The following is a 24,610-nucleotide window of genomic DNA, read 5'->3' as shown; positions in this document are numbered from 1 at the left end:
TGATATTATTGTGATTAAAATCAAAGTAATTTATTTTACTTTTAGGCATTAGTACAACTTACAGTAGATAGGTTAAATTCATTTTAGTGTATAAAATGTGTATAATAATATACTCTAAAAGCTTCATATACCCACGAATAGTATATTTTTAAATTACAACTAAAATCGTTATTCTTGGTTTTAAATTTTCACTATTAGTAATTTTGTCCTTATTACAAATTAAAATGTATATTAAAAAATACTGTAGGTATTAGTAAAATGTTTAGATTATTTGGTGATAGTATGAACTATATAATATAAGAATCGTTGTTTTTAATTTTCAATCCTTATAGAACATTTTATAATTTTTAACTACAAATTAATTTTAGAATTTTTGAGATTTTGTCAAAATTTTAACATTAAATACTTAAAAAAAAACATATGGATGACAGACACAAATAAAAATAATTCATCATCGTAAAATTAATACATATACATCGCTCCACTCAGAATCTAAAATGTGGCCAAGTGGTAGTCGCTCTGATGTACAGTTGGTGTAAATAGTGACACTGAAACGGATATGTTAAGTTAAAATTCAACTATATTAAACTATTGAATACGAAAAGAAATTCTGAGCGAAGTCAGTCTAGTTATAATAATATTTTAATAATAATTAAAAACAAATGACAACAACCGTTATACATCTTCATTCAAATTTGGACTTCAAATTTCGATAAAAAAAATACTTTGTTTGTATAATTTTTAAATTTTTTGGCTACACTATGAAATTTAAATTTTCAATTCTTATACCTATAAAAATGAAATATTTTATACATTGGTAACTGCACATTTTCACGGTTATGATGAATTTATGTCAAAAAGTTGAACTTTAAATACTTATAATAAAAATCGTATTTACGTTTCTTTAATATATTTCAACTGATATTATCACATCTTATGAAGAACGTTTTAAACTTTTTGACTCAGCGATGATATTTTTATCGATATTTATAGAAATGGAATTTAAATAAGATCGAAAACTTCTTAAGCCTAAAAATAGCTCAAAAAGTGACTAAATATTTTTAAGATTTGGCGGTAAATAGAAATTGCTATTATAAACATTCATTAGAAATTTAATGCATATACGAAAAAATTAAAACTACAGATAGTCTTAAAAATGTAATTAGACTTTCCGGTAAGACTCAACCTTTTTATTTTATTTACACTAATAACAATAACTTATGACGAGGAACCTTCCAACGAATTTTCAAGTTTTTTGACTAGATGAAAATAATTTTACCGATATTTATAGAAATTAAATTTAAAAAAAAATCGAAATTTTCTTAAGCCTAGCTATAAACAGCTCAAAAAAAGCCAAAATATTTTTATATATTTATCGTTATTATACATATATTAAATTGTATATGATGTACATGACATTTTAATATAAAGAAGAAATTTAATTTACGGTTCACCTACGGTTGTTTTAGATTTTATAGAATTGCATCAAAAACCAAAATCGATTTTGTCGAAAACTAATGGTTGCACTTTGCGTATAAATTCCCGTTTTTCCTTATTTTTTTTTTGTTTTTTCCGACGCTTCGGAAAACTACTGAGAATTTTCAATCTTCACCTGACTAATTAACCAACTAGATTCCATTTTTCCCCAGAAAAATTACCAAAGTTAGAAATCGAATCATTATTTCGACTTCTTACTCATCGTGTACCTACACAGACACACCGAATAATAATTTTAAAAAAACACAAATCATAGTTGAATCGCTCCGCTCTGAATCTAAATTAGGGCTTTTGGTGTACACGTTTTTGAAATATAGGTCACGCAAATTAACACTAATTGCACACAAGTTGCTGGCGACGAAAAAAAATATGCAAAATCGACTTTTTTGTTATTATTATTTGGTTAAGTGGGGATGTTATGCTAATTATTTTGGGTGGCAAATCCAAGTTGACTGTATAGAAACATTTCCACACATTTTTAAAAATCGTATAAAAATTGTTTTTAATTATAATTTATAATATATTACGTTGTTTATTGCGGTGGAAGACATAAGTGCCAAAATGAGATAATAAATGAAAAAAATGTATCGAATGAAAGCGTTAAAATCGTATCGTACGAAAGCGCCAAAATCCAAGACACCTGTGTGCCACGGTTAATATATATTAAATTTAGAACTATATAATATTTTATTTTAACAATTTATATTATTGACAATTTTTTATAAGATCAAAAAAATCAACCGATTTATTAAGTTATAATTTTATAATTATAATTAATTTAAAATATATTAAATTTATCGAAAATTTTTTATGAGATCGACATTTTTAAATAACAAACTTATATAAAATATTAATTTTGGCGCAAATTATATGTAATTTTTGCACCTTTGGCTCTTCTGTCATATGTTGGGTATAACCAGTCTTGTAAAAAATACTTTTGAAAATATACTAATACTAGTATTCGAATAAAAAAGTATTAAAAATACTATTAAAATACCTACCATTATAAAAATATATTTTACAAATACTCAGAAAGTATATATACATGTTCGCATATATAACTCTGCATTCAGATATATTTAAACTAATATTGATTAAATTTTAATGAAAAAAATAAAATAAAAAGTGGTATTAACTGTTAATATGGAACTATTTAAAAATTATTAGATTTTCAGTTTTCTTAAAAAATTCCAGTACAGAAACCATATAAAATTAATAATCGGACTTTATATATGGTATTTTAATACAAGTATTTAAATTTTGTTAAGAATACTTTCAAAAAGTATTCAAAATATTTAAAAAATACATTAAAAAAATTGTATTTAGAATACCATATAAATACAAGACTAGGTATAACAGGTATATATTATTATATTGGCACTTATGTCCTACATATTTTGGCGTAAATGATATGTCATTTTTGTAGTTTTGGCGTTTATGTCATATAGCCGTTTATTGTATAATGTAATTTGTGTACACTTTTATGGAGGTACAATATTTAGTGTGGCTCGTAATTCAATATTCGGCGGACGCAGCTGCTCGAAAAAATTCAAGGGCAGTATATTATGTTGCATCTGCTGCCCCCGTATGCACGCCTATGAATTACAAGTATACAGTGTGATCATCAGTGTTCGGATTAGATAAGTACTTTTTTATCTAGATAAAGATAAAAATAAATACTTTTTTTTCTAGATAAAAAAAAAGATACGATTATTTTTTAAATAGTTTTAAATTTAGGTATATTTTAGTTGGGCACTAGGAACATAATAATAATGATATAAATAAAAATAATTACATTATTTATAAACCATAAACTTTGTTTGAGAATCTGTATAAATATTTAAAAATGCGTTTGTACGATTTCGCAATTTTTATCAATAAAAAATGTACCTAGATGAATAAATTTAGATAAGTAAAAAAATGATCTAAGATGAACGTTTAGATACCTTGTAACAATTTATCTAGATAAGATAAAAGATGAACAAATAATTATCTAGATATTCATCTAGATAAGTCCGAACACTGGTGATCATGTAAGTTTGGAAACTGTAGTTTGAGTTTCATTAAGCTTGACACTTCTTGTAGTAAATTTCAAAACGCCGGTGCTTTCACCGTCTAAAATTTACATTTGTTGGATCAATTTTAGAATATTAGAGTCAATAGTTTGGTCTCCAATCTCGTCTCAAGAGTCATAATAAATTAGTGTTCAGCTTTTGTAGGCATAATTGGTCTAAAACTATACACTCGATTTATTATACTACTAAAATCATTGACATTTTATTTAGATTTTATGATTTTTATTTTTGGTTTTTTGGGCGCTGTTTTACGTTGAATTGTTTTGTTTTGTGTTTATCAAAATGTTTTCTAAGCCGACGTATTAGGAAGGTCGATATTTACTTTTATAATGCGTCGTAAGGAATTGGGTCAATCGATTTTATATTTGTATCTCGTTACCTATAATATGTTAAAAATTATAAATAAATTGGTTAAGAAATTTTGTTACACATAAACATAATCTAAAAGATCTCAATTTATAAAAATATATGGTTAGATTGCCAGCGATGTTTCTTTTTAGAAAATATTATAAACATTTTAGTCGTTTAACTTGGATGTCACTGCAGGTAAAACTACTTAATTTTTTAAAAATAATTGGATAAAAGCAAAACTTAAATTAAAATTGCACATTATTTTCTAAACAAACATAACTTCCACAAGCCACTAGCCGTAACCATAATTTTTTTTGAATATTTTTTATATTTATTTTCATAAGCACCTACGTAATTTTAATATTTTTTTAATTCAATATTTTTATATATTTATTTACAATTTTGAATATTAAACTAACCGTAACCTCTTTTAGCTATTAAGTTATATTCGTACTTTAACGAAAAATTAAACAAAATTAAATGATACGAGTTTAGAAATTAGAATATACGATTTTTGTAGGTATATTGAAAATAGTTTAGGTGCTTTTTAAGATTTTGAGTGAGCGGAGGTATATGGTTTTACAAACGGAAAAACGGGAATTTATACGCAAAGTGCAAACGTCAGTTTTTGACAAAATCGATTTTAGATTCTATAAAATCTAAAACAACCGTAGCTGAACCATAAATTAAATTTAATCTGTATATTAACATTTTATATACACCATACAATTTAATATTATATGTATAATAATGATCAATATATAAAAATATTTTGACTTTTTTTGAGCTATTATTTTAGGCTTAAGAAATTTTCGATTTTTTTAGATTCTGAGTGAAACGATGTATTGATTTTACAATGATGTGTGTGTTTTTTTTTTTTTAATTTTTAATTTTTAATTTTTTTTTGTGTTTGTGTACACGATAAGTAGTCAAAATAATGATTGAATTTTCAACTTCAGTATATTGTTCGATGGGAAAGTGAATATCGTTGGTGCATTGGAGGTCAAAATTTATAATAATAAATAATAGGCTGGCTGACTGTCTTCGCTCAAAATCGTTTTCCTTAAACAATGATATACCATAAATATAAATTTTCTCAATAATTTCAAAAGCGCCGGGAAAAACCACATAAAAATTAAGGAAAAACGGGAATTTTTACGCAAAATCGGTTTTCCACAAAATCGATATTGGTTTTTGCAGGTGTAAAACGAATGAACACTAAAACAAATGAACGTATACACATGACATTTTCACTGGTCATTTATATTAGCATTTTCTATACACGATACAATTTTCAAAATATTTTGATTTGTTTTGAACTAATTAGGAACATTTTCAGTTTCCAATTTTATTAGTCTTTTTTTCTAAGAATGTCAATAAAACTTTATTTGTTGGGTAAAAAAGTTTGAAAATTTTATACAAGGTTCCTTCTATATTGTTACAATTACATTCGAAAAATATTAAAAATCCTTAGACACAATTTTTTTTATAAGCATTTAAAGTTCAAAAATTGATAAAATATGGAAAAATCACGAAAATTACCAAATTATTTTGAGTTAAGAATTCATAAAAATTTTTCTTTTTAAATCTAAGATTTTAAAATATAATACAAGATTCCTTATAAGATTATCTACCTTTATCAACAAAAAAATGTCTCTAAGAAAATCAAATTAAATTTTTACGAGCGTTTGAAGTTCATATTTTCACAATATTGGATATTCACTCGATTTCTTATGTAGCGGTTTTGTTATTTTATTGTTATTCAAAAACGAATACCTGTAATTACATGAAAATTTTACTTAATGTTTATATTTTCATTTGCTATACACCATACAATTTTGAAAATATTTTGACTTTTTTAGAGTTATTTATGGACATTGTCAGTTTTTAATTTTTTTTGTTTTTTTTCCTATAATTATCAATAACATTTAAACTGTAGGTAAAAAAGCGTGGAAATTTAATGCAAGGCTCCTGATATATTTTTACAATGACAGTTGAAAAATATTAAAAATACATAGGCACATTTAAAGTTCAAATTTTGACAACATTTATCAAATTTAAAATTGAATAATTATTTTGTAGTTAAAAATTTATGAAATGTTCAAATTTTATAGCTAAGGATTGAAAATTTAAAACAATGTTCCACGTAAATAGGTTATATATAAATTACTTTATTCACAATAATATCATCAAATATATTAGTAATACCATAGGCTGACTGACCGTTTTCGCTCAGAATCGTTTTTCTTATACAATGATATTATATCATTGAATTCAAAGTTAACACCATCCATTACAGTGACCCACTTGTAACCTACTGTACAGCAGAGCAACATCCACTTGCCCACACCTTTTTTTGGTTGAAAATATTGAACAATTTTTTTTTTATATGGATTTTGTAATTATTATTTTTTTTAAATTATCGGCCATTTGTTAATTATACATGTATTCACAATACGCTTACCGACTTACTTATATAAAATAAAAAATACTAACTATTTAATATAATATATAACTTAACGTTAGTGTTCGAAATTTAAAAAAATATATAAGTTATAATTTTTCACTATCGTTATTATCACAGTTTTTATTAATATTACTGAACACGTCAAATTAAAAATGTTTAATACTATTATTATTTATTACAAATTATGACGAAGTTAATATCGTGACTACGGCCCATGCCTGCCTCTATTGGTATTCGTATATGGTGTACCTAAGTTGTATAGAAAAAAAAAATTGAAAAAATGAAAGTTGAAAAATTTCAGTTGTTGAAAATTTTTAATGTTGCTGAAAATGTAATGAAAAACAAAAAATTTCATTTGAAAATTTTCAAGTTTACATTTCTACTGGTATGCATGCATAGACCACAGAGTCACGAGAGCTTACATTTACTTGGCACTGGGCCACAAGGTTATAGACGGCACATGTCCCGCTTATCCCTTATCGCAGTGATTATTTACAGGTACCTACCTAGTTATGTTGTATTTACTGCAGTCTTCTCGGGTTGACCTAAGTCAACCATCCTAGACTTCGCGTTAATCGTATGTCCTCTTCACGGACCTGGTTTATAGCCAGCCGTCCTAGACTTCCCATACGGAAGTGCCATTTTGCGAGCCGTCATAGGCCACCCACTCTCGATTCCCGTGCACGTGACCGGACTAGTCGTCAGAAGCCTAAGCCACCTGACGCGTCCTCTTCGAGCGTCACGAACCCCTCGACCATCTTGTAGGAGACACCGAACGTCTCCTCCGCTTCTTCGAAGACGAGTTCTCTCTCCGGTCGGTCGACCGGGAGGTCTTCGGTGGCCCATATGACAGAAGTGCCTAAGATGCAAAAATGACATGTAATTTGCGCCAAAATATATGCATAGGACATAATCGACAATCTAATATTATACCTACCTGTTATACCTGACATATTATGACAGAAGCGCCAAAGATGCAAAAATGACACATCATTTGCGCCAAAATTAATATTTTATATAAAAGTAGTTATTTAAAAATTTCGATTTTATCGTACGATACGATTTTGGGGCTATCGCAAGATACAACTTTTTTTTCTTATCTAATTTTGGCACTTATGTCTTCCACAGCTTCAAAGACAGGGCCACACAGGTCGATATACGTCATACGTCAGCTATACGTAATACGTTTCACAATCAGCTTAAAAAAAAATGCACTTTCCTACAAATTCGCAGCCCTGATTAATATAATATTTATTGTATTTCCTACATGACGTATAGTATCAAATGTTATTCAATTCAACAGTAATTCTGTAAATGAATAAAATTATAATAATAAATACCTACCTAAATAACTGTTCATTAATAACGATCAATGAGTATATTATAGAGTAGCTACCTACACAAATATGTTTAGGTATGGGATACCTACTGAATAAAAAGTTTTATTTTTCTTTCCGAATAGCGCAGTTAGGTATAACTTTTCTGTTGATAATATCTATAACAATACATTATGTGAATATTCAATATTAAACTAAGGACCGGATTTATACGCAAATGCATTGCATTATGTATTGAGATAAGCTTTTTGAAATCCGACGAGAGTTGTTCCCGATTTAGATCGTTCTCATTAAACTAAAGCTAATTGTATAGCTAATTTATATCATGATCCGGAATTATTATAACTAATCAGGTATGAAATCATTATGACCATCTAGTGAAGATTTTATGAAACATGCCAAAAAACAGAGTTAAAAACAATATAATATATTTTGAAATATTTCAAGAAGGGTGAAAGTCGCAAGTTTGAAATATTTCAAAGTGAAAATGTCATGTGCAATGTTTCACACTCATAACCCTATTCATATCCACTTGCAGGGTACCTATGTAAGCATATTATACTGTCTTAATACCTACTTATGATTTAAATTGATTTCAAACTTACTGGTATTATACATAGGATTGAACAACGCACAAACACAGCCGACATGCCGTAGGTACCAGCTACTGTCAGCCCAAAATATGGATACCAACTTGTGTTTTCACTAAAAATATTCATACAATATCGGTTTTTGTAAGTACTCCAAACCATAGGCGTGCGCAGACATATTTTGTGGCAGGGTGGGCTAAGTCAATAATGATTAAGAAACCCGAACTCCGATAGAAGAAACAATTAAAATGTTACATACCTACTTTAATTTACCTACTCGTAATCACCCACTGTTTAAGGAATAAATCATGCATATGATAAGAAACAGATATATATTTTTTTTAAATTAAATAAGAAATATTTTAATAATAATTGTCAACACAGTTTTAAATTTTAAATAAATACAATTTCGCTATCTGTAATGGTAATATGTTATCAATTTTATTTTTAAAGACTTTTAATTTATTATTATTTATTATCATTGAGTACTTATCAAAATAATATGTCAATGTTATTTTCACCTACCTATTTAATGTTTTATGATTTAAAAAATCAAAAATAGTGATGTTTAGATCATGTATTACTATGTGTACAAATTTCGGTAGGTCTCGCAGCCCTAAGGAATACTATTCACAAATCAAACACCTCCTCTAAGACACTGTTGTGCTGAAATATTTTGTAATAAACAATAACATATTAAGTAGGTAAGTTTAATTAATAAAATAGCAAAGGTAAAATAACAAATTTGTTTACTCAACTGTGAACGACAGAATTATTTATTTTATCATAAATTCCTGGCCAAAATGAAATTCAACATGTAAACAGTTTGGTTGAGAAATTGATAATATGTGGCATGTCAAAGATAGTTAGTTGTGTATATTATTTTTTAAGTTATTGAAAATTTAAATTAACTTCAGTTGACTTTTACTTTCAAATATTTGTAGGTGATTGATTTAAATAATGGCAAATGATTGAAAGTAAATTCAAGTGGTGTACTGTGTTTCATAGGGCCATGGTCATGAATGGTTATGAGAACCTCAAAGAAACAACAACAACAATTGATGGTGAAGGATGGCTCCATATAGAGGACTTTGTATACTACGATCAATATTATAATTTTTATATTGTTGATAGACTCAAAGAACTTACCAAATACAAAGGGTAGGTACCAGGTAAAAATGAATGCAGTTACTTTATTTTATAGTGTTTTTATGTTCATATTAAATTTTTTCTACCTTTAGGTGACGCCTGCAGAATTAGAATGACTGTTATAAACACATCCCAAAATTGAATACGTGGCAGTTACTCAACTTCCGAATCTGGAAACCGGAGAACTTCCAATAACATTTGTAGTTAAAGCTCCTAATTCAGCTCTCAGTAAGAAAGCTTGAGAAAACAAATTGTTCACAGTTGAGTAAAAAAATTTGCTATTTTACCTTTGATATTTTATTAATTAAACTTACTTATGTTATGTTATTGTTTATTAGAAAATGTTTCAGAATAAAAGTGTCTTGGAGGAGGTGTTTGATTTGTGAATAGTATTCCCAAAAATCAAAGTGGTAAAATATTCAGTGTATTATTTAAAAACCTAATTAAACAATCAAAATTATATAAACAATTAATACAGTTATATTTTATAGAAAATACTTAGCGTAGGTACTATGTAAAGTGAAGACTATGTAGAGTTTATTTGGTGAAAATATTGAAATTTATGTTCAGAGATTTATGATTTATGATTTATGATTGTATTTAGTTTTCAATAAACATGTTTATACTTTAAGCAAAGCTAGGCAAGTCGACAATAATTTTCAACTCGTTAAGAGTCAAGTTTATATTGAAAAATCTAAGTCAAGTTTAAAATTAAAAATTTGTTTTTTTTATTCTGATTTGTAAATCAGTCACTTTCTTTTAATATAAATTGATAATAATACTTATTTTTTAAAATATTAGCGAATAAATAACAGTAATTTAATAAATGTCAAACAGTTTTAATAAATGTATGTATTATAATGAATTTCTGTGAGTACTTGTAACTTGAGTCTTGAATACTTTATTTAATGATGAAATCTAACAAAATAATTAAATGATATTTACGTATTTGTTTACTTTATGGTCCACAACAATACTAAATTATAATAAGCGAATTCATATTCATTATTAGAATAAAATTAATTATCTATACTATTAAATTAAATTGTAATTCTATGAATGAATAACAATGTAATAACTAGGGGCTGGAATTATATTCTTTTGCATATTTTATTTTAGTCTATGCAGTTAGACGGGGGATCGAACTCTTTACAAATAATGAAACAGTTGAGTAAATGGCAAAAGTCTTTTTATATTTCCTTATTTTTTAATATTTCAAGATAAAAGAATATTTCGTATAATATAGAATATTAGAGAATATATCGATTAATTTTTGTAGATGTTCGATATTTTTTGTTGCAGTGGCGTAAATAATATAAATTAACACATATAAAAACATTTTAACTGACCGTTGTACAAATATGACACCAGAGCACATGGAACAAAATATAGTTTTTCTATTAGTTAGTTTTTCTTTAAAAATTAAAAATAGTTGAATATTAAATATTATTATTAATAATAATTTTATCAAACTTTTCTTAACATGTATTTTTTATTATGTACCTATTTATATCAGGTTCTTGTGTTATTTGCTTAATTATTTTGCATATTATGTATCTATTTATATCAGTTTTTTGTATTATGTGTTTAAATATTTTGCATATAAATGCATATTTTTAGTTTTCCAAGAGAATATTTTAATAAAAAAATATATTTTTTGCATATTTTATTATGATTTTTAAAGAATATAATTTCGGCCCCTAATAATACCCACTTTTACAGTATTAGTAAATAGTAATAACTAAAAGTGGGTAACTCCGGACTTACGGAATACATTTCTGACAATACAGTTTTTCATTTATACTGGATTATTCTGATAATGAAATTGATAAATTGAGAACATTGTTACAAAATATTATAGGTAGATGTTTCAAACGAAAAAACTACATTGGTCAACATTACCTACCTCCAATTTACATTGATATTATCAAGGTAAACAATTAATATTCAAATTACTCTATTTTTAATTTAAAGCTGATAATAGTCACATACTATTGTGTGTTAATGTTATTAAAGCATAGTTTTTTTTAATGAATTTGTAATTTTGTAAACTATAAATGATTATCAACACTCAAGGTTAATTTAAAAAAAAATTTAGAAAGTAGCACTGATAAGTTCAAAAAAAGTAGTGTACTAAATGTATCTCCGAACACCATTGATTCAGTGCGTAATAATAAATACAAAATTTAATTTAGACCTTTTGTTATATAATATTAATCAGTAATTCTTTAATTTTTTAATTTTTTAATTCAAAATGTTTATTTTTTTAAATTGGGATTAATAAACCTATTTTTATTTAATTTTAAATTTATATTAATTAGAATTTATTATTTTCTCTTATTAAAATATGTTTAACAAAGTGTAATAAAAAAAAATTGTTGTTCAACATCAATAGTTTTTTTTTAATAAAGTGAAAAATAGTCCGGAGATAACCGCCATTATAATAACATAATTTTTCTATGAATTTATGTGGCTACCTATCTGGTGTTACCTCATTTTATGCTCACATTAACGTTAATAATGTTAGCTCTCCTGAAATTGTCATACATTTCCGCCAAAGTATACGCTTAACTCCAGACAATCTTGAATTTTATATAAAAGTTCAAATATGACGAATATAATTTTTAGGAGCTTATAATAATTTTCTTACATGCATTGCTGTTTTGGTTATTTTGAAATTTTTTTACAGAATATTAGATTCATTATATTTAAAAATATTTGAAAAAAATTGCTAATTTGTTCTGGAGTTACCCCAATTTATAATCTTTAAAGAGTATACACACAAGTATGGGATACTGAGAAAATAGTTATATTTTTATTTTCTCAATAACGCAGTTACTCCTACATCTTTTCTGTTTATAATATATATTATATATAGTATATTCTGTGAACATAAAATATAACCATTATTATAAATTATTATTCATTACTTATTATATTTATAAATAATATTTGATATTTCCGATTATTTTTTTTTTTCACATGAATTATTTACAAACAGAATATATTTTAAACCCGTAGCATTAGGAAAAAAAATAACTTAACGTGACATTACAATTAATTAACTAACAAGTAATTCATAACATGGACAAAAAATTAACTCGGTATGTAACTTAGTTAAAATTAACTTAACTTTAGCTTTTTAACTTGTTAATACTCAGCCTTGAATTAATTTATGTATTGATGAGCTTATTAAGTGGTTGCTTGTTATTTATAGCATTTTTATGAAGGGCCTATCAATAAAATTATATTCAATATTGTTAAATATTGTAGGACAAAGTTAAGGGACAATATTATAGTGTTGAAAGTTGTACACCAAGTTATCTGATGACAACTTTATAAACATAGTACAATAAGATAAGTAAAACTATTACAGAATCACTGTTATAATTAAATTATTAAGGCTGCTTTAAGGAATTAGAATGTGTACTAAATAAAATGTTAGGTAGGGTTATTATTATTTAATAACTCATTTTATAATAATTTAAATATGGTAAGTGATAACTAGGGCCCGGAACTTGATGGATTTGCATCTTTTTTTCTAATACTTAAATTCGAGGCTCGTCCTTACAGAAATTTGATTCATGGAGTATAGAATTTAATAGTACAATTTTTATTTTGTAATTTTTTGCAATTTTAGTGAATTTATTGATTTACAGTAATTTTTTTAGTATTTTTGGTGCATTTTATTCATTTTTGCAATTTATTTTTTTTACATACATTTGCATTTGTCTTGTTGGAAATTACACTTTATTGTAATACATTCAGTTTCCTTGAGCTTGTCGATTATCAACTTTCATTAGGTACCTTTATCGTTTGTTGTCACAAAATATTTTTGAAAGCTCTTTCAACAGTAAAAATGTTTAAAGTGCACTAGCCTTTATTAATTTCAATTTATTATACATGAATTGTATAAAACGTAAATTTTTAAAAATGTTAAGTCATTATAAGGTAATTTTTTGCATTATTGTGGTAATTTTCGAAGTAATTTCTTGATGTTTATAAGTCATTTTAACATTTTTTTTTGTGTGCGTTATTTAAAGATTTTTAGGGCATCAAGTTCCGGGCCCTAGTGATAACCCAATGATTCAAGGCCTAAATACCATTGGACAAAAAAATAATATTTTTACGGTACATTTTTTTTTACTGTGTGGTCTCCATGTTACAAACATAGAACATGGCAAATTTTACGTTCACAATAATACAATAATAATTTCTAAAATTAGAGTGAAAAGACCTATAATACGATTTAAATGTAAGATTATTTTCTAGGGCATCTTATATGCTTTTTATTATATTTTAATTTTAAAGATAGTTATAAGTATTTTAAAATTGTAAATTGTTTGTACATCTTAAAATACTCATAACGCTTTAAAATAAATAAAAATATAATAAAAAGCCTATACGATGCCCAAGATAATAATCTCACCTTTAAAATGTATAAGAGATCATTTCACTGTAATTTTAGAAATTGCTATGTAAAATGTATTATTATGAACATAAAATTTGCCATATTGTAAGTTTGTAAGACGGAGACTACACTACTGTGGCATCCTTTTAAGTTAAAGTAAAAAAATGATTTATATCAAATATAGCATTACTATTGCATTACATTTACATACATAGATTAAATAACAGTATAGATAGGAAAAGCTAATGCAATCATTACTTTGATTTGGATATGACTCATTAGTGGCACATTGTGGCAGTATGAGGTGGGAAATAAGTATCTACTTGCGTCCTGCCACTAGTAAGTCAAATAGATATAATGAACAATAAATGATGCATTAGTCATACATATCTATAGTGTTACATTTTAATCTAAATTAGTATTTATTTTTTATGTACTACACATTTCGAATACAAATAATAATTAGTGGCTTGGCACGGCGCTGCTAAAAATCAATTACGCAACATGGTTCAGAGTAAGCAACAACCACTGCTACTAGTTCCTGGATGGGTTACCACCCGATCCATAGTGGCAAAAACCTTACCACACATAAACGTGTTTCCAATCAACCGTACTAACCCTACCAACCATAACCCCTACAATAGCTAATGGCCAGTTGCCGGGCTCTAGACCAATAAAAAAAAAAAATAATAATTAATACCTAATTACATTCCAGTAATTCAGTAATATTATATAAAAGTTAAATATAGTATAGAGTATAAAGTAATTTTTATTTTCCCAGTCTTAACAATGTAACAAATAGCACAAGTTTGTCATAAAATAATACAAGTTAATAATATACTTAAATTATATATTATAGTCCGGTCACCGAGAGAACGCAACTAGACAGCAACCAAAACTCATTGTAGTCTGTGCATCTCCCACCATCCAGCGATCGGCTGTTGTATCGTTAAGTGACGGTTTACGGTGGTCTACTGGGGAGGAGGGGGGAAGAAAGATCTCGAGACGACGGAGCGCGTTCATTTGGATGCGCTCTTGAGTAGCGTTCTCTCGGTGACCGGACTATAGGTAAATCATCCAATTGAGAAAATGATAAAATAAATAATATTGATTAAAAAAATAATAATTAGAGAACCATATTATTATGTTTCATTTATAAAATAAAAAACCATCAACTGTAATATTCTATCAATTTAAAACTACATAATCCAAAAAAAAAAATCATCCAATTGAGAAAATGATATAATAAATAATATTGATAATAACAATAATAATTAGAGAAGCATATTATTATGTATCATTTATAAAATAAAAAACCATCAACTGTATTATTGTATCAATTTAAAACTACATAATTAAAAAAAAAACCCATATTTATAATTCCATATTGCATTGTTAATTATTGAATTCACAAGGTGGCGGTACTAATATGTAATATTCATTTTCAAAGTTGATGCAATTACTGAGTTCATCAAAAATTTCCCGTGGAGTTTGTTTTTTGACTATAGTAAGTTGCCGCTCGTTTCCATTTTTTTCATAAGTTTTGGTCCATAAGCCAACGTTTACACAAATCCTAGTAAAAACAAATTATATTTTCACAAACAAACATAAACTGTTATATTTTCAAATCTTACGAGTGAATAATTTTACGCTCATCCTTCGAGAACTCAGTTGAAAATGAAAGTCTTTTTTTTGGACCATATAAAAACCTCATTATGTATTTCTTAGCTTGTGTATTAAAGTCCATCAAGTGTGTTCTATTAGTATTAGTATTAGTGTCATAATTTTCCATATCCAGTCCAAATCTTTTTTTAAAATGAATAGTTCTGTATACAAGATTCACGTAGACAAAGATTAAAAAAGAAACTTATTATTATGTTTAATTTGTTCAACAATAATATATAAATCAAAAAATCAATAATTTTTTATTTAGGTATGTTATACGGATTTTATAAGTACTAGGTAAATTAAATAATTATCAGCCAGTGGCCTAAATAAAATGCTGATGATTATTCTAAAAATTAAAAACCGTTTAAAAGTATTCATTTTTAGAAATTTCTTGTTAAAATTATTAGATTATGATGTTATATTAAAATGTGTATGTGTCAAACAAATTATATAAATATTAAACATATTTTGAATTAATGACTTACTCTATTGGTGATGTGATTCCTTGGTTATTCTTTCCTAATCCGTTACCTTCTTTCCAACCCATGTTTTTCAAAATCATATAACCGACTCTGTTTTCTGATATTTTACTATGGTGCATTGTGTAGTTAGAAGTATCAATTCTTGAATCATCCATAACATCTAACAATGTAGTTTCAGATTGTTTATATTCTTTCACCTAATCAATTAATGATTTATGATAACACACTAAATAATAAATAATATTATGTTATATGTTTTTACCTTAATAATAAAGCACTTTTTCAACAAAATCACTAAGGCATTATTCCATGCATACGAAGAAGCAAATCTCTTTTCATCTGCATGTCCAACTGCTATCAATTGACCTTGGATGAACAAACAAGCTCGACTATGTATGATAAAAATAAAATGTACTAAATGTTATAAAAAATTAAATAAATTCAAGGTGATATTTTTATACTAAAATAATGTTTTTAAGCTTTACAAATAGATTAGAGATTTTTTATTGTAAGATCTAGTTAAAATTATCAGCTATTTTATAATTGAATCTGGTATCTCTAAAGTAAATTGTAACTTCCATGATTCAATCAATTTACCTAACTTATATTGCCAATTTTGTTGATCAAAACAGACCCACAAACGCCTACAAAACCATAGAAATCATAGAAAGATAATCTACACCTCTATACTTAATACATCTATAACTCTCATTGAACAATTATTGTATTGACAGATTTTATTTATAAAAATAAAATTAGATTGAAAATATTAATTTATATACGTACATTTCTAAAGAATTGTTTTAATTTTAAAAACATTGATATTAATAGCAACATTTTACAGTATTAGTACTAATAAATATTGTATAAAAGAAAGATACAATTATTTATGTGTTGTACATTTCTTATTAAATTAATCATTATTTAAAGGAACCAAATATTGATGAAATTAAGTACATAATATGTTATACAAAAAATCTATATTTATCAGTTATTTTTATTGTTGAACTTAAGATGTTATTAAATGTAATTGTATTATAGAATATAAAACAGCTTGATACATTCATAATTGTGTAATTGAGTCAATCAATTCTGTCACTTGTAATAACAAAGATTCAAGCATTTTAACATCTTAAAAACATATATTTTAGTTATCAAATAGTAATCTAGCTTTACTAATAGAAATAAAATCATAATTACTAATGATGTTCACTTATATGTTCATTTTTTATTTCTGGTTTTGCTATTCCGCTAAAACTACACGACTGTTTAAGAATTTCAAATTGATTTTGACGTACATGGTTATTGACTAACAACATAAAACCTGGTACTATAAAGTTCTGATCCCATGGTGTTTTTTTGTGAGCGTTTTCTGAAATTCATCAAAATCTATATTTAGAATGTAATTTCTTAAAGTAAAATTGTTTATATAGAAAAATTCACAATAAATACCACCAGCTCCAGCAGCGTTGGAAATGGTTCTTCTGATTTTCGGTAAATTGAGTATATTTCTCAAATGAAAAACAAAACTTTTAGATAGATTTTCAATAAGATCCATGGTCAGCTTTGAATACCTTAAAAGAATTTAAGAAATTGTATAGCTTTTAAGTAACAATTATAAATAATAATAATAAGTAATTAATAATATTAATAACCTTTAACTCACCTGTAATTCTTAAATTCAATATTCATAAAAATATCAGACAAATCCAATAATTGATCTCTAGGGTATTTTTGTTTATTGACAATCAAAAATGTTTCCCTAAATTGCCATTGATCCAAAGTTTCAAAGTCACTTTTACATATATCAATGTCCCACGATGTGTCGAAACTCATTATAGATAGTACTCGTTTTATACCAAACTACATAAACATAATTTAAAACAACATACTGTAATAATTGCTGTTAGTATTTTCTAAACAAGAAAATAAATTATTTGGACACATAATTATAAATTATTTTGACTTCACATTTTGAAATTCATTAGTAATTCTAATTAAATAAATATATTTCATAAGTATAAAATTAATCAAATTCTTACACAAATACTGCAAAATATGGTTTACCTATAATATCTCCTATAATATTTTGTTTTAATTAAGTTTCAATCGTATTTTATAAGCCGATAATAATTTTTTTTATACAACACAAATTTTAGTCAAAACTTAATAAACATTTCATCTTAGAATAATCCAAAATAATCATAAACACATTCATATATGTCTCAAATATACTTAATTGTTACCTATATCTGTACATATTTGTATTATAGTATAATAATATTATGCATAACATGGAAAATGTACTTTTTATGGTAGGTGGGGGGTTATATCTTTACAAACTAAAGTAGTTAAGTATAAAAATTCCTGGTTTTTCTGTTAAGGTGGACTAAAATAAATAAGCAAAAAATAAAAATTTGATAAATTTTAATTTTAAAAATTTAAAATTAATTAATCAATATAAAAGAAAACACAAAAAATAAAACCAAAACATTTTAAACCATTCTATGGATAGTTATAACTTATAAGATTTGTCCCCTAACCTGTACATATCTTACAACCATACGGGTACAGGACTATTTATGTTCTAAAAAAATAAGTCAACACATATAAGTCATCAATCAGTGTTTGTCAATAACTCAAAAAAAAGTTAATAAAAATTGTTATAAGTTAGCAGTACATCACCTAATACCAGGCACGTAAGATTTCAATATCATTTAAAACATTAGTGGTAGAACAGTCTGTGATAAAAAAAAATAACTAGGTATGAAATTAGATTCCTTTTTTACAATAATTATGAATTAAAAAGAACTACCTAAATAAAAAATTAAAGCCAATAGATGTAAGGTAAGTAGTCGTAGCCTGGGCCTACAATAAGGTACAAGACCAGGGAACACAAAGAGAAATTGGCACCATTCATAATAATAATAATAATAATAGCCTAATGTTCTAGATATAAAGACGGGAGATACACAAGGGGTGGCAAGGGACTATTCAACATCAGTTGTTCAACGACATCAATTTGAGTACAACCACAATATTTTCATGATGGCTGTGTGATGGCTCAATGTTATGCATGAACAAAATGTATTAGTATTTACTTCTGGGATTTTTAATAATTTTGTTGATTATTATCTAACACTTTTGGAATCATAAATAAATTTAACTGATTTTTAATTTATCTCAAATATTCTAGGCCCTAGATTTTGCAAAAAATTCTGCATACTTAACTTATTTTAATAACGTGGAAAATTATATGTAACTCCATAAAAATTATTTTTAAAAAGTAATTTCGTTACAATTACGTTAATTTAAAAAAAATAATAATATATAGGTACCTAATGAAATTAGTACAGTGTTAGAGCAAAAGTAATTACCTACATTACAGTAATCAGTAATTTGCGTTACGTTACTACACAACACTGCCTACAAGGCTACAAATGAACATTGAACACAACAAACATAAGGAAATGTAAAAAAATGTAATTCAAATATCGTGTAGCTACAGGTGTCGGGGAAATTCAAAAAAAAGACCAATGTCATTTTCAAATTCTCATTTGCCAATAACAATGTTGAAAAATAAACGCAAACCTTTGGTGTCTCGGAAAAACGAAATAGAGCCAAACTTGTAGCACTTACATGTGTAAAAAGTCAATAATCTTGACCACTGAACGTGGGTGGTGTACTTAAATCCAGAGACTTGAATTGTGAATCCACAGAAAATATGGCGGTCGTACAGGAGCGCAGTTCTTGAGTTTTTCAGTATCGCAACTTGACAATGTCCTGCATCTGTTTGTGTACACACCCACTTACCATACGATGACTCATACCGATTACTGGCTATCTGCTCATGTGTAACAATAGTGTTAAAAAACATGCCAGCCAACCTTTATACTTAACATAATTATTCCTTACCTTATTTCTTATACCCGGACGATGCCCGTTCTCCGACAAATGATAACAACCAATTTTTACTCCGACAGTCAGAGTGACCAACTGTAAAAACAAAATATCAAAACTCCTTTTTCTATAAAACGTTAGTCTATTATGGAGTAAACAGGGCCCGTTACAATCATAGTTTAAACCTCGGTTACGCTCTACCCACTGATTTTGCCGGCCGAATTCGGCAATTTAACCTTAGTTTGACTATTGTAATACGGGCCATTACAGCTTATAGCTTTCTAAAAAAACTATGTGTAAAAACATAACATGTCAACACTACAACCTACAAATCACAAAGCTGAAAGTACTAACGAGTTACAAGTTACAAGTGTTAACTTCTGAAGTTTTTTTCTACGCTAAATTATTATAAAATTTTTTTTAAATTATGTTTATTTATTGAAATAGCTGGAAATTATGTGCTATGCCCTTTAGATTTATGCCCTTTCAATCGTTCTATTTTCATAATCTAAACAATTTTTTTTGATTTTAGCACTTCGATCTTTATACATTTTTTTGATGGTGGTTCCATCCCAGCAACATATTGCTCTATTTTCATTCTATTTACTTGCGCCTCTTTTTACAACGCATTTAAGAACTTCTATATTGTTGGGTGGGATGAGAAGTAACATTGCAGAAAAAAAATTGTGCCACCCTTCTACGGAGTTATTTGTTCGGGGTAAATCAGCAGACACTAAAGAATAGCAGTTCCATATATTTATTGGAAAATTAGGTTCTCTTCTTTTTTTATTTCTGTGTAAGCGACCAATCCAATTTCCCTCAAAATAATCTATTAACAGCATCAATATCGCTTCATTCACACAGAAGAAATAACATTCGAATAATAAACAGCGTGAACAGTATAAAGTTGTTGAAATGTTTGTGGGGCAAACGAGAATGCTCCGTCACAAAACCAATTTTCACAGTTAACAATTAATTCAAGGTTCCGTTTTGTACAGAATAATAGAATTCGATTTGTCTCAGATCTGTTATCAAATTGTAAAAATTGCTAACCATTCGTTGTTTTCATGAATCGGTCTGGAATTTCAAAATTTAAATTCTCATTATTGATATCACCAATAACATGAACGCGGCCTCAGTATTTATTTTTAAAACATACGCATCTCCATATTTTCTTTTGTACTCCATTTTTTTCGAAATGATACATAAAACCTTCATGAACTAATATATTTGCACCTCTTTCACTTTTTATATATTTTAAAGACATTTTAAAATTACTATATTATATAGGTAATAGTTAGAAGTAGCACTGTTATATTATGGTGTTGTACCGACTGACAACTGATATACTGTATAGTATAGGTACTAGTATAGGTATTGAATATAGTCTCATTATCTTTATTGCCTATATTATTTTAGATAGTAATATTAAGTTTCCGATTCTGATGTATATCGGTTTTATTAGGTTTTATTTTATTTAAGAAATCTATACGACGCTATAAATTGTCATACTATCAAAAGTCGCTCACGATCAATTTACGCGCTATAAATTGACCGCTATCTATTATCGCACTATCAATTATCCGCTATCTATTGACGGGACACCAATTTTCAAAGCTCAAAAGGAGTGAAACAGAGTAAGCATTAACCATTACGTTATGCTAGGTTAGGTTAGGTTAGGTTAGGTTAGGTTATAAGGATGTTATCAAACTTATGTTTGCCGGAGAACGGCCCCCATCACCAGTTGGTACAGAACGATCGGTGCGATTGGTGTGACCAACGTTTCGGATGGCACGTCTGCCATGGAACTGCGTCTTGTCCCGTTTGGTTTGTTTGCTTCGTCGCTACTGACCACTGGGTACGGTTGTTGTGTATTGTATAATAATTGTGTTCAGACAAATTCACATCACTGTATCCGTCGTTTGTGTGCGTCGTGGCCGTCCAAAACGCTAACCGCTTCCCTTGTTGTGTCGTTGTGTTTGTGTTTATTATTTAATTTTCTCGTGCATTCATCGCAATCAATCAATCGTCGTCAACGCACGGCAACAGCTAAATTAATATTACCTAGTCGCAGCCGATAACTTTTTACCATCGTTGATTTCTCGTCACTATAAGCAAACTTCGTAAGTATATTTTATTAGCACCGCAGCGCGTTAGGCCGGATTTCGTTTGCCACCATTTTCACAAACATATTGTGTTTCGCGACGCGAATGTCGTCAAAATCCTATTTTAACCTCCCAAACGATTGCCGCCGGGGTGCGTCCACACGATACTGGACTAGGTTTGCCGGCGGCCAGGCACCCGCCTGCCGTTCAAAACGCTATTATCGTCGTTTATCTTATTATTGTTGAGGACCGGTATTACGCCGATCGGATTTTTCGACAATCATCGCTTGTCGAAATTCCTCTCACGCATTTTTTTTTTCTAAAGTTTTATTTGCTATATACGTCTGTCCGTATCTTCGAACTTCCGTCTTCCAATGTGTAGTGAGTACCGTCACTTGTGTGTGTGGTGCGCGCGCGAGCGCCAGTGTGTGTGTGTGTGTGTGTGTGTGTGTGTGTGTGTGTGTGTGTGTGTGTGTGTGTGTGTGAGTGTGTGTGTGTGTGTGTGTGTGTGTGTGTGTGTCTAATGATAACGATTTGAAAATTGTTTGAGGGTAAAATGAAACAGGCGATATTGTTCGTTACTAAAATATAATGAGTACATTCGATGTGCCATACTGGCCGTTGTAAACCGATGCTTGTAGCTACGGAACGTTTTAAAGTTTTCGGGATCTAATCACGATTTTTTCACCGGAACTTTGAAACATCTTTGTTCATGGTTTTCACAAATTTTACTGCGTTTATTGATAAATGTCTTAAATATTTTATCATATAATTGTAGGAGATAAGTATTTTTAATATTATCGTGGTTTAGTCTTAACCCAGGGGTTTTTAAACTATGGTCGAAAAAATGTTTAAAATATTCGTTATTAATTTTAGTTATAACAATGTAATGTGTTTACAATATTAATATAATTTAAATTATTTTTTTAGTCATGGTGAAGATGACTAAGATGAAGGTTCTAGCAGGTGACCCAGAAAATGAATTTGATGCCGAAGAAATGAGAGACCATTCTGATAATGAATTAGCTCCAACAGCTGCTGTATGTTTTATTAGTATTATATAATGTTATGATTAAATAGTAAATTAATGTATTTATTAGGCCAAAACTCCTGGTAAAAGAGGACGATTAACCAAAAGTACGCCTGCTAAAAAAAAGAAGAAACCAAAGGTTTCCGATGATGAAGAAATACTACCAAAAAAAGATAGAGGATCAAAGGCTAAACCAACCCCACCTGCACCAATACCAACATCCGTTAGAGGTCGGGGAAGAGCAACTAAAGTATTAAAAGTGAAGCCTGAAGAAGAGCCGGAAGATGATAAAGAGGATGAAGAAATCAAAGAAGAAGAAGATGATGATGATGACGATGTAGAAGAAGAGGAAGAAGAGCTTAATCAAGGATCAAAATATGCAGAACCAGCTAAAAATTTCACTGTACGTATATACATTACTTACAATATGAAATTTCTTGAATTAAGTTTGAAATTTATATTTAAATTTATAGTCGGGAGCGTTTGTCGTACTCAAGACTGATATGATTGATAAAGGTTACCCTTTTGTATGGAAAATTGATGGCGCATCGTTGTTACAAAAGTATATTCCTTTCAAACAGGATGATAAAGTATTATACATAAATACCCTTTTTGTAAGTATATTTTTATATATTATGGAAATATAAAATTAAATAATTTATTCATCACAAGTAATTTGTGGTTAATTTTGCTTTTAAAATATATGTTTTACTTTTTAGTATACTGGTTGGGATTACCATTTTAAATATCGGTACTACTCTGCACCTGTATCATTTATACAGCAAACGCGTAATGAACACATTATAGAATTTTACAAAGATCAAATTAAGATGTAAGTTCTTCACTTTTATTTAATTGTTTTTTTTATTAACAATTAAAAACTATTCTAGAGATCCTAAAGTTGAAGAAAATTTCAAGAAAGTATTAGAAGAGGAAGAAGCTGAATTAGCAAGGGACGAAGCTGAATTAGCAAGGGAAGAAGCTGAATTAGCAGATAAAGATAATGATGAAAAGGAGGAATAAGATGATGCGTAATATTGTTACATTAAGCCGAATTAACTCGTTTAAAACATCATTTTATTTAATTTCACTATTATATTTGTAAAATTGTGATTTTACTTACTGTACTGTCATTACCTACCTGTTGATAAATAAATAAATATTTATACAGCAATATCATATAATATAATGATCTTTCAAATTCTATATTTCTTTTATAATCATTAATTATTATTTTGACAGCTGTATTCAACAGTTGAGTATAGTTTTGGGGATTTTTTCCTATGTTCATTCTACTGTATTTACTATATAGTTATATATAATATTGATACGACAACATACATTTTATAGATACCCAAATTATATGGACCAGATACTTAAGTGTTTTATGTACAAATATCTTTTAATTAATTATGTGTTATGTTGCGTACAAATTAGTTAAGTAGATTCAAATGTATTATAAGTACTGACGCAACTATAACTAAATATTGATTCCTTTATTATCTGTGATAATACCACTTAGTACCTACCTACTTACTACTTTACATG

At 27.6% G+C, this 24,610-nt stretch overlaps 2 protein-coding genes across 3 annotated transcripts in view; one reads left to right on the top strand and one right to left on the bottom strand.

The window, feature by feature from the left end:
* Window positions 1-24,193, top strand: part of LOC132940433 (uncharacterized) — a 128,562-nt gene extending 104,369 nt beyond the window's left edge. The window contains exons 1-11 of one of the 2 annotated variants that reach the window (XM_061008046.1): window positions 8,711-8,741; window positions 8,923-9,021; window positions 9,326-9,489; window positions 9,559-9,726; window positions 9,805-9,876; window positions 11,328-11,398; window positions 22,963-23,072; window positions 23,133-23,465; window positions 23,536-23,676; window positions 23,782-23,894; window positions 23,953-24,193. In XM_061008046.1, the coding sequence (XP_060864029.1) occupies window positions 22,965-23,072; window positions 23,133-23,465; window positions 23,536-23,676; window positions 23,782-23,894; window positions 23,953-24,085 (828 nt within the window). In that variant the 5' untranslated portion in view covers window positions 8,711-8,741; window positions 8,923-9,021; window positions 9,326-9,489; ... (2 more) ...; window positions 11,328-11,398; window positions 22,963-22,964 and the 3' untranslated portion in view covers window positions 24,086-24,193. Of the gene's footprint in view, window positions 8,742-8,922; window positions 9,022-9,325; window positions 9,490-9,558; window positions 9,727-9,804; window positions 9,877-11,327; window positions 11,399-18,502; window positions 19,115-22,962; window positions 23,073-23,132; window positions 23,466-23,535; window positions 23,677-23,781; window positions 23,895-23,952 lie in introns of those variants that run through there. The other variant, XM_061008054.1, reaches the window with a different exon arrangement.
* LOC132934308 (NF-kappa-B-repressing factor-like) lies at window positions 15,273-16,692 on the bottom strand. The gene is made up of 5 exons (XM_061000603.1): window positions 16,676-16,692; window positions 16,290-16,416; window positions 16,031-16,224; window positions 15,512-15,703; window positions 15,273-15,450 (listed from the first exon to the last, which is right to left on the bottom strand). The coding sequence occupies exons 1-5, from the start codon at window positions 16,690-16,692 to the stop codon at window positions 15,273-15,275; spliced, it is 708 nt and encodes a 235-aa protein (XP_060856586.1).
* Window positions 24,194-24,610: the final 417 nt, after the last annotated feature.

The sequence above is a fragment of the Metopolophium dirhodum genome, chromosome 1, assembly GCF_019925205.1.
Source record: "Metopolophium dirhodum isolate CAU chromosome 1, ASM1992520v1, whole genome shotgun sequence".
Lineage (NCBI taxonomy): Eukaryota > Metazoa > Arthropoda > Insecta > Hemiptera > Aphididae > Metopolophium > Metopolophium dirhodum.
Note: the sequence above shows the minus strand (reverse complement) of the source record. Positions and strands in the feature narration are given on the sequence as shown.

What these genes read in the sequence shown, in the direction of transcription:
- LOC132934308 (XM_061000603.1), bottom strand. An exon ending in AAAAGTGCTTTATTATTAAG is followed by an intron (nt 16,225 to 16,289) that starts GTAAAAACATAT and finishes TTAATTGATTAG; the next exon opens with GTGAAAGAATATAAACAATC. An exon ending in GGAATCACATCACCAATAGA is followed by an intron (nt 15,704 to 16,030) that starts GTAAGTCATTAA and finishes TCTTGTATACAG; the next exon opens with AACTATTCATTTTAAAAAAA.